A 13389-nucleotide genomic window follows, 5' to 3' on the forward strand; every position below is an offset into this window, starting at 1 on the left:
GGGAGAGAAAGAGGAAGAAGAAAAAATACTTGGAGACATGACTGAAGTCTTACCAAATCTGATGGAAAACATTAATCTACAGACTCAATGTTTACGTCTAGTAAAATGAAAGCAAAAAGATACATCTAAGACACATCCTGGTCAAAGTGTGGAAAAACCAAGGTAAACTCTTGGAGCAAGAGAAAAACTGTTCTCCATATACAAGAGAACCACAGTAAAATTAAACACTGACAATCAGAAAGAGTAGAGGGAAGGCTGTGTGATGACATATTCAAAGAGCTGAAAGAAAAATATTGTCAACCTAGGATGGCATGTCTAGAAAATCTATCCTTCAAAGAAAGAAGGAAAAATACAAATATTCCCAGATAAAAAAAGAGCTGGAGAATTCGAAGCTAGCAGTCCTACTTATAAATACTACTGAAGAAAGCTTTTTGAACTGAAAAAGAAAAAAAGAAGGTTGATTCTTAGATTTGAAAATGCTGGATTAGGCTTCCCTGATAGCTCTGGTAAAGAATCTGCCTACCAGTGCATGGGATACAGATTCGATCCCTGCTCCAGGAAGATCCCACATACCATGGATCAACTAAGCCCATGACAACCTATTAACCCTGTTCTCTAGAGCCCAGGAACCACGACTACTGAGCCCACACAATGAAACTGAAACCTGAGTGCCCTACAGCCTGTGCTCCACCACAAGAGAAGCCACCACAATGAGACACCTGTGCAATGCAACTGGAGAGCGGCCCCTACCTGCTGCAGCTAGAGAAAAGCCCACGCAGGAACAAAGACTCAGCACAGACAAAAATGAATAAGCAAGTAAAGAAAATTATTAGAAAAAAGAAAATGATAGCTTGATTTATTAAAGGATATGTGTATGTCCTTAAGGGCTTCCCTGGTGGCCCAGAGGTTAAAGCATCTGCCTGCAATGTGGGAGACCTGGGTTCGATCCCTGGGTCAGGAAGATCCCCTGGAGAAGGAAATGGCAACCCACTCCAGTATTCTTGCCTGGAGAATCCCATGGACAGAGGAGCTTGGTGGGCTACAGTCCATGGGTCGCAAAGAGTCGGACACGACTGAGCGACTTCACTTTCACTTTCACTTTGATGAAGACTGCCAGGTTTATATGTGTGTGTTTTAAAAATCTTGAAGAAGGAAATGGCAATCCACTCCAGTGTTCTTGCCTGGAGAAACCCAGGGATGGGGGAGCCTGGTGGGCTGCCGTCTATGGGGTCACACAGAGTCGGACACGACTGAAGCGACTTAGCAGCAGCACGTGTATATCAGTAGAGAATGTTCCAAAAGTTTTTGTGGACTTTATTAATTTTAGAAATAAGGATGTTGGAAATGTATGAAAAATTTATTTGAAAGCTTAACTATTTTAATTTATTTTATACTTCATAGCTTTGTAAATTTCAAGTTTTTTTTTTTTGTTTAATTTTTAAGTTCCTGTGGCTGAATATAGTGAAGATTAAAAAAAATTTAATGTTTTCAAAATTCACACGGCTGAAGAAGTATGATTTAGATCCATACCAGAAATGGATACCAGAAGTAGAAGATATTAAGAAGAGGTGGCCAGAATACACAGAAGAACTATACAAAAAAGATCTTCATGACCCAGATAACCACAATGGTGTGATCACTCACCTAGAGCCAGATATCCTGGAATGCGAAGTCAAGTGGGCCTTAGGAAGCATTGCTATGAAGAAAGTTAGTGGAGATGATGGAATTCCAGTTGAGCTATTTCAAATCCTGAAAGATGATGCTGTGAAAGTGCTGCACTCAATATGCCAGCATATTTGGAAAACTCAGCAGTGGCCACAGGACTGGAAAAGGTCAGTTTTCTTTTTTTTTTTTTAATTTTATTTTTAAACTTTACAATACTGTATTAGTTTTGCCAAATATCGAAATGAATCTGCCACAGGTATACATGTGTTCCCCATCCTGAACCCTCCTCCCTCCTCCCTCCCCATACCATCCCTCTGGGTCGTCCCAGTGCACCAGCCCCAAGCATCCAGTATCGTGCATCGAACCTGGACTGGTGCCTCGTTTCATATATGGTATTATACACGTTTCAATGCCATTCTCCCAAATCTTCCCACCCTCTCCCTCTCCCACAGAGTCCATAAGACCAAACCCAAGGAAAGGCAATGCCAAAGAATGTTCAAACTACCACACAATTGCACTCATCTCACACACTAGCAAAGTAATGCTCAAAATTCTCCAAGCCAGGCTTCAACAGCACATGAACTGTGAACTTCCAGATGTTCAAGCTGGATTTAGGAAAGGCAAAGGAACCAGAGATCAAATTGCCAACATCCACTGGATCATGGAAAAAGCAAGAGAGTTCCAGAAAAACATCTATTTCTGCTTTATTGACTATGCCAAAACCTTTAACTGTGTGGATCACAACAAACTGGGGAAAATTCTTCAAGAGATAGGAATACCAGACCACCTGACCTGCCCCCTGAGAAATCTGTATGCAGGTCAAGAAGCAATAGTTAGAACCAGACATGGAACAACAGACTGGTTCCAAATTGGGAAAGGAGTACGTCAAGGCTGTATATTGTCACCCTGCTTATTTAACTTATATGCAGAGTACATCATGTGAAATGCTGAGCTGGATGAAGCACAAGCTGGAATCAAGATTGCAGAGAGAAATATCAATAACCTCAGATATGCAGATGACACCACCCTTATGGTGACTGCAGCCATGAAATTAAAATACTTTTACTTCTTGGAAGAAAAATTATCACCAAACTAGACAGCATATTAAAAAGTACTGACAAAGGTCTGTCTAGTCAAAGCTATGATTTTTCCAGTAGTCATGTATGGATGTGAGAGTTGGACTATAAATATAAAGAAAGCTGAGTGCTGAAGAATTGATGCTTTTGAACTGTGTTGTTGGAGAAGACTCTTGAGAGTCCTTGGACTGCAGGGAGATCCAACCAGTCCATCCTAAAGGACATCAGTCCTGGGTATTCATTGGAAGGACTGATGTTGAGGCTGAAACTCCAATACTTTGGCCACCTAATGTGAAGAGCTGACTCATTTGAAGAGAACCTGATGCTGGGAAAGATTGAGGGCAGGAGGAGAAGGGGACGACAGAGGATGAGATGGTTGGATGGCATAACCAACTCGATGGACATGAGTTTGAGCAAGCTCCAGAAGTTGGTGATGGGCAGGGAAGTCTGGCATGCTGCAGTCCATGGGGTCACAAAAGTTGGACATGACTGAGCGACTGAACTGGCCTGAACTGAAAGAAGTATGATAGAAATTTAAGTTCTATGTCTGGGTTGATGCAAAGCACTAATATTACCATGTGGAAAATTTGGAGTTACAAACAAGGGCATCCTGAGAGTAAAAATATCTGGGAACCCTGTCTGAGTTCCAGATGGGATGAACTGACACTTGACTAAAATCTCTGCCTAACAGGATGAGAAGGTAGGATGGGAAGGCTCAGAGAAGGCAGATGAATAAAGCTGAAAGGCTCAATGTTTGGGGAGGGACCAGGATCCAGCCTCCTCCTCTCTCACTCCCTCCTCACCTTCAGGAGCCCTTTGTGACCAGACCACAGCTCTATGATGTGGGCCTAGGACTCAAGTTCTCAAGTGGACACCCTGTGTTCAGTTGCCTGAGGGCAGCAGTGTGATATAGATGATGGAGAATTTTCTCTTTTCTCTGAAAAGCACTTTTGATATTTGGCTGAACTCCTGTTCCACTTACTGGGTGACTGATACCATCCTTGCCTTTCTATTTGGACTGGGGCTCTTTTTCCTGTTCCTTCCCTATCTGGAAAATAATCCATCCTTTCCACCTCCCAGGAAACATGGAGACATAAAGGTAAGGAACCCTTGGCACAGCTTCACAAGCACATGGTTCTCTCTCTTCTATTATTATTTTCACTTTTCTGAATCAATTAGAGAGACCCCTGAGATGGGAAAGAATATGACATCTATTCTCTAGGAAGTATACAACATCATCCCTCTAGGGACAAACCAGGCTGGGAAGGGGATACAGTGAACACTAGGATTTCTAGCCAAAAGGTCTCAGACCAGTTGCGCAGGTGTGGTAGAGGGATCCAGGGCAAGTCCCAAACACAGCGACCAGGGGCTGAGGATTGGATACTGAGTTTACTCTAAGCCAGAAGACAGACTCCTGAGCACCAGTTTATCCCCCATGAACAGATATCTTAGATGAGGGCTGATCTGAGGGCAGTGCCGAGGCCCTGAGAGCCTCAGAGAGGGGGCTGGAGTAGGGCCCTGGACTTGGGAAGCAGAGACCTACCTGATGGAGCTCAAATTCACCAGTGGGTCTGAGAATGCGTGTTTCTTGAGTAGAGGAACAGTGACAAAGGAACCACGGTGAATCTCACATTGAAAATCCTTCTTTATGTTCTTCAAAAACATTATTCTTATTCCCTTTAAAAATGAGTAAAAGGAAAGAAAAAACAAAAAACAAAACAAAAAAAAAAAAAACACAAACACAAAGAAAAAACACAAACTCTGCTAGTTAAATGTATAAAGTCACATTATGTATGGACACTGAGTGTCTGATGCTGGTCTAGAAAGGGGAAAGTGAGAATGGGGTCCCAGGTCCTCACTTTTTCTGTCTCTCAGCCTCAAACTGAGCCAAGGAGAAGGAGGAGTCGGAAGAAAAATGCAGCTGTGAAAGGTAGGTTATGCCATTCAGCCCTGTGTGCCCTGGGTGTTAGCCCCCACCCTCTCTGGCCCTGAAGGCCCAGCTCAATGGGTTCTGAGGAGACCAGTGGCCTGGCCCGCCCCTCAGGAAACAGAACCCCCATGGAGGCTCCTGAGGAGCAGAGCAGAATACAGATCCTTCCCAGATTCCATGTGCAGAATGAAGCTGTGAGGGTCCTGAAAATGGGTGTGGCCCAGCAGGGCTATGTGGGCTGCATTGGACCAATAGCACCTGGATTGGGAGGTGGGACCTCCAGGTCCAAGTGTGGACATGTTAACTTTGCTCAGATTCATCTGTGAGGTGACCCCTGCCCATTCTCCTCCACTCAGGGGTTGTGAGGGCAGCAGGAGGCAATGGATGTGGAAGCACTTTGTCAATGATAAACCCTTTCCTGAGGTTCACCATCACTGTCACGGACCCTTAGACAGCCTTGGACCCTGCTGCCTGGACTCCAGTCTCCCAGTGGTGTCCCTTTAAAGGAGGGGTCAGCCTCCTTTAAGACCCCTAGGCTGCTGCCTTCACCACCATAACCCACTCTGCTGATTTTCAGCTTGCAGAGATTGCCAGAAAGAATTGGAAGAGGTCCGGGACCTGACTTCACTTCTGCAAACGTAATGACTCTTCCCCTTCTCTCCTGGGTTCTTATTCCTCCCAGATCCTATGGTGGATCCCAGGGCTACAGGCAGTCTGGGGCTGAGCTGGGAGGGGGAGTCCTAGGGTGGGGGTTTGGCAAAAACCCTGGTGTGAGGGACAGCAGGGGCCAGGGAAGGCTGTGGGCTGCAAGCGCCCACCCTTGCCTGGCCTGCCCAGTCCTCCTGGCCCTAGGGGCTCCTGGCTGCAGCTTGTGCCTCCTGTCTCCTGCAGACACCTGGGGAGGTTCCCTGAAAAGGGCAACTTTCATCAACTCTCCTCTCAAGATGCCCCTGGGAAGGTGAGCAAAGCAGCACCTGCCGGAGCCCACCAGCCACACAGGGAAGAGACTGCTCCCACCGTGTCCCCGGCTCCTCTGACTGAGCAGCCTCTACCTCAGGCCTCCACCCTTTCTTCAGATTCAGTTCCCTCCTCATTTTCTGTTCACTCAGATTCCTCCTTGAGTGCTTCTCAAATACCAGAGCCTTTCCTTCCCCTGGACAGCCTTTCATCCCAGCCACTGGCTGTTTCTCCTACACCGCCATGCTCTCCTGATGCAGTGGCCTGCCCTGCACCTCCAACAGCCTCCTCTGTCCCACAGACACCAGCCGCCATGCTGAATCTCAGTCAGGGTGAATCTGTGGCACTCCCATTGGGCACCGTCTCACACAGGTCATCTCTACCCTCCCCATGGAGACCAGCCATCTCAGGCCTACTCCATTCAAGCTGCCCCCTTTCAGCCCTGTCTTGGTGGCAGGGGGCTGAAAAAACCTGGAGTTCCTCAACTGTGACACACTTTGAGTCCCAGCAAGAACACCTTTCCAGTCACCCAGCGGAGGCCTCGTTTTGGGGAGACCTCACAAACAGACAGGTAGAGCCTGGTAGCCTCTCTTTTGTGAACCCAGATGTCCAGAAGCTGCTGGAGATACTAATCACCAAGAGAGTAGAATTAAAGATTTGGAAGAAGAAAGGAAAGGAGGTGGAGGCAAGCTTTTGGATCATAAAAGGCAAACCAGAACAACTGCTTGGTCCCGAGAGGGCCCCATATGCTGGCACTTTGGGGGACCATCTACAGAAGACATGCAGCCACCTCTTCTGGGGTCTCCCTTTTCTGCACAGTGAGTCTCTGGTGGCTACTGTCACAGTACCTGGGTCCCCTTTAGAGTTACACCCTATCTTATTTAACAAATGCTCTAAGACCAAACCACTCCAAATTCCAGCCAAAGCAACATCACAACTGTCATTGGCCCAGCCCTTGACCTCCACTGTGGCCCAGGTACAACCCAGACCCTTGATTCCAACCATGGCCCAGTTTCAACCACCACCTCAGGGTCACATGGAGACCCAGGCCCAACACTTACCCTTGACTTCAATCCTGCCCCAATATCAGCCACAACCTCGGGTTTACTTGGAGACTCAGACCCAACCCCTACCCTTGACTCCAACTATGCCCTATTGTCAAGCACAAACTCGGGCTCACATTCAGACCCAGGCCCAACCCCAGCCCTTGTCTACAACCATACCCCAATGTCAACCATCATCTCGGGCTTACATGAAGACCGAGGTCCAACCCCTACACTTGACTCCAACTATGCCCCATTGTCAAGCACAAACTCGGGCTCACATTCAGACCCAGGCCCAACCCCGACCCTTGTCTACAACCATACCCCAATGTCAACCATCATCTCGGGCTCGCGTGGAGACTCAGACCCGACCCCTACCCTTGACTCCAACTATGCCCCATTGTCAAGCACAAACTCGGGCTCACATTAAGACCCAGGCCCAACCCCAACCCTTGTCTACAACCATACCCCAATGTCAACCATCACCTCGGGCTCACATGGAGACCCAGGTTCAACCCCTACCCTTGACTCCAATCATGCCCCAATGTCAACCGTCACCTAGGTTTCAGTTAGAGACTGCTGCTCATATCTCACCATCTCTTCCAATCCAACCATCTTCTTCTAAACCACAGATTAGGTACAGTGAAGTATCTCATGCAACAGTCCAAAGTAAGGGACAAACTTCTGTCCCAAATGCAATTCAAAACCTGGAACATCACTTTTTGATAAAGCAATTAGAAAGTAGGAAAATTATACCCTCTTTGGTTAAAAGATATCAGCATGTCTTTAGTCAAGTCACCCACAACCATTCCCAGGAGAGCAGGCCTTCCCAGGCCCACATCTCTGTCGCCACCCCTTTTGGGGATTTGATCAGGCCTGAGGTTTGGGAGAAACTGGAGCACCACCTTTCTAAAAGGTTCATGCAGCAACAGAGTGACCTGCCCTGCAGAATCCAAGCTTCTCAGAAAGTTATGCAGCTTCAGGGCGAATTCCCAAAGCTTTGTGAGGTACAGGCTAAGAAGGGGCCCTCAATACCCTCTGCAGTTCTAGACAAAAGCAGCCAGGACACACAGAAGATGAGGTCCAGATCCTCAGCAAGGATCCCACCAGAGAAGGGCCTTTGCCAGGATATAGAACAAAGTGTGGGGAAGATCGTAAAAGACCTGTACATGATCTCAGCCAACACCACAGTGACCGTTCCAAGAGTGAAGCCTGAGTCACAAAGAGAGTTGAGCCCAGACAGGAAGCATCCAGAGGATTTGGGAGTCCTTATGGGCATGAACACTAAGCAGATTCAAGAGAGTCCAATCCTTGTGGGTGTCCATTGTTTGAGACTTGCTGCCAACCGCATCGTAGACCTTTCTGGAGAGTCAAAGGCTTATCAAGAAACAGAAAATCTAGATTCCTCTCAGAATGGGGAAGCCTCCATGAACACCTTCCATGAGTCTCTTGTCCTGAGTCCTTGTGTCCAACAGGAGTTGGAAGCATATATACTAAAATTTCGGGTGACGCATATGTGGGGCTTACTCCTCAAGGTCTTCAAGTTCATACTTAGCTTGAATTTGAGAAAGGCCCACCGCATACCCCTTCCAGGATCCACCTTGAAAGCTACTTGTGAATCTGGGGACCACTCAAAAGCCCAGTCTACAAAGATCTTTGGAAAGCCTCCTCAGCCCCAAGCTGGAAAGAGAATGATAACAGCTGAGGCAGCTTCCCCCATGGCGACTGCCTTCTCCACTCCCTCATGGACCAGCGAGGAAACCCAGGGAGTCATGGGAGTACCCCTGCCTGGTGACATCCTTAAGCCCTCAGAGGTCCCTCTGACTAGACAGGGAGACAAGCCACCTTCTCAGACACCTATGTACAACTTTGTGGGCAGAATCTGGCACAATGAGTGTATCATGGGGGCTGACAAAGGCAGCCTGGAGCCTTTGAGCAGTCCAAGTCCAGCAATGGTCAGGAATATGCCACAGGAGGAAGCTGGGGAATGGGCTTTCCCAGACTCCTACTCTAGCGTGACAGTAGTGGAACTTGATGAAAGGTCCCAATCTCCCATGGAACAAGAAGCCATAGAGGGGGGCTCTGGTTGGAAAAGTACTTTTGAACCTTGTTTGCTGATCAAATCACAAAGTAATAATATGGATTTGAGGAGATCACAGTCTCAAAAATTCAATAAATGCTTCTCATTTAATACAAAGTCTGTTGCCTCAAATCTAGATCTACACTTTGATGCACAGTTTCGTAAGCTTGAGTGCCAAGGTTTTACAGATGGGCAGAAACAGGCTCAAGGCCAGGCCGTTGGCATGCTCCTTCAAGACTGTGAAACTGGGGCCACTGGCACGCTTCTCAAAAACTGTCGCTCAGATATGTTCATTGCTGCAAACAACTTGGCTTCTCAGGAATCCCTGTCCTGTTCCCAGACCTTGTCCAGTGGAGGCACGACCAATTCCCAGATGCTCTATGATGCTTCATCAACTGGAGGGAGCAGCCAGGGGCAGCAGGAAGTCCTAAGATGGCAGCCCCAACGTACGTGCCAGAGCAAGAAGTTTGTCCCCACTGATGGGAGAGGGAATTACAGAAGGTCCAAACTAGGACAGCGTAAAAAAAGATTGGCAGAATGGAGGGCCTACCAGGCCTGCAGGATGAACCACTCTGGCCAGAAAAAGGAATCAGCAGAGTCACTAAGCAAGTCCCGCCAGTTTACCTTGAAGAAAGGACAGGTTCCTTTAGAAAGCCACTTCAGAATATGGATTAAGCAGCTTCTGCGGTGGATTTTCCCCAATAAAAGCAAAAGACCAGAAGAGCACCTGCAACAAGGCAAGCCTGCAGCAGCCACTACAGGCTACAGTAGCCACTATAGCAGCCACCAGACCCAGGAACCAGTCCAAAGTAGATTGATAACGGAGGGCAGGGCTGCTGAGGCTCAGGTTCTCATGACAGCTGTTGGAAAGATCCTAAAGGAGAAGATGGTGTTACACTATAGACCTCATGCCTCGGAGTTACACTGGTGCCAAGGAGAACTCTGGGCCCCATTCGGTCCACGTTACTGCTACCATAGGTTTTCCTCCTACAAAGAGCAAAGGAGAGTGGTGGGAGATACATCCTGCCATCACCAGGCTACCCCCATGGGCCACAGCTGTTCTAAAAACAGTGAGTGGACCAGTGCCAGGGGCATCAAATGGGCTGTCCTACCTAGGGAGCCAGGTCCCCCTCTAGGCAGAGCTTGCCAGCATAGATCAGGAGTGACAAGTGTCTCCAGCCATAGCCTCCACTGTCCAAGGCACTGTCTTTTTCAGAAATAAACCTCTTCTGGTCAATCAGAACAGGCTTGTCACAGCTTTCCTGGTAGGAAATCTCTTCTCCAAGGAAAAAAAAATGCATACCATTCAGATAAAAATTTTTTCTCTCATGTTAGCACATCATCCATGTGCTAATGGCTTCTTCCTACCACAAATTTTATTGCTTCCTGAAATAATTATTGTTTCTCATGAGAAGGGGTAGCCTGTCTATGCCATTGAGGGAAGGAAAGGGATCAGGGTCCACTCTTCCCAGGTGCCAGCTTTATCTTCCAGATGGGACAGGGACATGGAGGGAGGGTGACCCCATTGTGGATGCTCACCCTCACCCCGGTTCCCTCACTGCACCTTCAGTTTCCATAAAACCAGCATTATGGAAACAAGTGACAGCATTCAGCACATGCCGAGGTGAACGAAACCTAAAGACCTCCTCCTTCTCAGGATCCAGCTCAGTCCTCTCTCCATCTCTCTCTCTACCTTGAACTTGTGCAGCTGTAGGGGAGGGCTTGGCGGAGGCTGAAATTCCCCTCAGGCTCCAGAAAGTGTCAGAGATAAGTTCACATGTCAGAATAAGAGAGGAATTTGGGGGCAGTGCTGGCCCTGAGTCCAGGGTGTGAGAAACCTCTTCCCCATGTCATGGGGGGATAGATGACACTGCCCTGAAATCCCCTTCTTTCCTGGAAGGAGCTGGGATTGAGATTGGCCAGGAGTGTCACCCTCCCTCTGCCCTTCTTTTACCCTGGAGCTGTGGTGAGGACAAAGATCATACATTCCCAGCTCTGAGGGAGTGTGGTGGGGAGCGTGCACGCTCCTGAGGGTTCATCCACCCCTGCCCTGGAGGAGAGGACAACCCTGCTCACAGGACCCACCTCCCCTGGGGGGAGGGAAGGAGTGTCACTGTGTGTGCAGTCACCTCACAGTCTGGGGGTGGGACACTGTGCCCCTAGGGTGGATAGAGAGGTAGGAGGCTGGTGGCAGAGATGCCCATAGTGTGCAGTGTATCGCTGATCCTGCTCACAGTGCCAATTCTTTTGCTGTTCACACTGTTTATTGAATCCAGGGTAGGCAAAGCTTGAGCTAAGAGGTTGGAAGAAGACTCGAGGAGCCATAGGGACTGCAGACACGTTTATTCTCTCCTGGCTGGCATGGCAGCCATAACACAGCCTCTCTCCTGGCAGCTGTAGTGGCAGCCATAACATAACAGTAACATTGCCATAACATAACTTGATATAACATAACCATGATACCACTCCAGTGGAGCTCCAGTACAGCAGCATCCAGGGCTTGCAGTGAAGCTCATACTGGTGTACCACACACACCCTCATGTAACATAACCACGGTGTCACTCTAGTCTAGCCCTTGTACAGTAGCAGCCAGCGCGTTCATGGTAAAGCTCATATGAGTGTACTGCACAAAGCAGCCCATGACTAAGCAAGTACCTCATGATGTGCATGCGCAGGGCTGTAAGTGATCTCAGCCATTATATAACCATGCAAAGTCATTGTTTATAGAACATGGGGTAAGAGGGCATGAGAGCATGGGGTGAGAGAACCTGATTGGTACCATCTTGTTAATTTCCCCACATGCAGTGATCAAAGAGCCCTGGCATTCTATCACTGCCTACAGGCCCGGAGGAAAGAAGTTAGGAGCCTGGTGGCTCCTGGTGGCCCCACCCGAGTCTCCCCCTACTCTAGCTCCCGGAGCCCAGACAGAGGGAGAACATGTGGAGCTCCTCCACAGAGGGCCAGGCTCCCAGAGGCAGTGGAGCCTCCGGGAAGGGAAGCTTCACTTCTCCACAAGTATAAATTATCAGCTTTCACAAGATCAGAAGCTTGGGACAGACTCGTGGTCTGTGACCTCTCCTACATGTGTGCCCCAAGGAGGCTTCCAGGGGAGAGGTGGGACTCAACAGGCCCAGGGACCATGCAAGGGTCATAGGAAGTCTCACCTGCTATCAGCCTTGCTCACCCCAGAGCCCGGAGAGGGAAGAGGCCAGCAGACAGGATATGTCACCATTGGGTGGAAAGTGACTTGTAGGTAGAAGGGTGCCATCAGCTTACTTCCTTGGGCCTGTCCACACGGGAAAGTGGGGAGATAGGAGCAGTTCCCTAGAGCTCCTGTCATGACTGTGTCACAGTCATTCCTGCGATGGAGAGACCTGCTCCAGGAGAGGCCCCTGATCCTTGAGACAGCAGGAATGGCCCTGCACTTATGCCTGTCAGGACCCCAACATGTGGGACCTGGACCTAAGGTGTGGGGATCATTGGGAACAGGCCTACTTGTGCTCTGGTTTCTTCCAGAAGCCAGGTCCTGCCTCTGGGTCCCATCCTTTTAGGGGGAGCACAGCAGTGGGGACTTAGCCAGTGCCTGAGGGAGGGGCTGGGACCCAGGCCACAGAATGCTGCTCCCAACACTGGAGCTCAGGAGACAGTCCAGAGTTCCCCAGCATGGACCTTGTCTGGCTGCTGCTGGGTCCTCTCATGGGCAGCAAGACATGAGGGCTGGGTGTTGGGGGAGCTGTACCCCCAAGGCACTTGTCCAGAGAAGTGACACAGAAGGAACACAGAAGAGCAAAAAGCAAACAGGGGCAAGTCCCTTCACATTTCTGCTGTTTTAGGGGAAGAAAGGCGACCAGTGGAGGTCCCCCCACTAAGAGTCCCCACATTGACCCCACACGGGGACCTCCCACATACCCACTCTGAGAAATCTCACCCAGAAACTTCTCAGCTCATCCCACAGAGACCTCTCTGAGGCCTCCCCCACACACCTCACAAGTGTTCTTTAGGCCCTGAGTATCCACCCCTGACAGGTCCTTCATGGTAGGTCTAATGTCACTCAACAAACTGGCAGCACAGAAGAAGGCCCATCAACTGTTCCCTGACACCCCTTCCCCAAACTCTAAGACATCCAGGCATTGTGAGCATTTCCCCAGATGGGCTTCTCTGCCTGGAGAAATCATGCTCATGACTTTTGACCTTTTGTGACCACTGCCTCTGAGTAGAAAAGTTGCAGCAGACCTGCAAGTCTTTCCGCAGATCTTCATCAGCTAGAGCTCTACCCCAAGGCTTGTTGTTGTTATCTAGTCACTAAGTCATGTCCGACTCTTTGCAACCCCATGGACTATAACCCGCCAGGCTCCTCTGTCCATGGGATTTCCCAGGCAAGAATACTGGAGTGGGTTGCCATTTCCTTCTCCAGGGGATCTTCCTGATCCAGGGACTGAAACCAAGTCTCCTGCATTGATAGTCACTGAGCCACCACAGAAGCCTGCCCCACTGCTTAGTGAATCACAGATTTTAAATATGAATAAAATGCTGTCAAACTCCAATGAGAGAAAGTATCTTAGTCACTTCCAGGCAGATGGGGTCAATATATATGTATATATATATTATTTCTTGGGATATCTGAACTGAATTTGGCAG

General features: G+C 48.8%; 1 protein-coding gene across 1 annotated transcript; it reads left to right on the forward strand.

Annotated features, from left to right (window-relative positions):
• Positions 1-3542: 3542 nt before the first annotated feature.
• Positions 3543-9994, forward strand: LOC147367603 (spermatogenesis-associated protein 31E1-like). The gene is made up of 4 exons (XM_086315656.1): positions 3543-3840; positions 4617-4671; positions 5249-5309; positions 5563-9994. The coding sequence occupies exons 1-4, from the start codon at positions 3655-3657 to the stop codon at positions 9971-9973; spliced, it is 4713 nt and encodes a 1570-aa protein (XP_086171782.1). The 5' UTR covers positions 3543-3654; the 3' UTR covers positions 9974-9994.
• The last annotated feature ends 3395 nt before the right edge of the window (positions 9995-13389 follow it).

The sequence above is a fragment of the Bos grunniens genome, chromosome 8, assembly GCF_055505025.1.
Source record: "Bos grunniens cultivar Pamir isolate PY7600 chromosome 8, Bosgru_T2T1.0, whole genome shotgun sequence".
Lineage (NCBI taxonomy): Eukaryota > Metazoa > Chordata > Mammalia > Artiodactyla > Bovidae > Bos > Bos grunniens.

Excerpts from the sequence above, each read along its gene's own strand:
- LOC147367603 (XM_086315656.1), top strand. The coding sequence starts at position 3,655 with ATGATGGAGAATTTTCTCTTTTCTCTGAAAAGCACTTTTGATATTTGG. Across the intron at positions 3,841-4,616 it reads GGAAACATGGAGACATAAAG|CCTCAAACTGAGCCAAGGAG; the intron begins GTAAGGAACCCT and ends TCTGTCTCTCAG. Across the intron at positions 5,310-5,562 it reads CTGACTTCACTTCTGCAAAC|ACACCTGGGGAGGTTCCCTG; the intron begins GTAATGACTCTT and ends TGTCTCCTGCAG.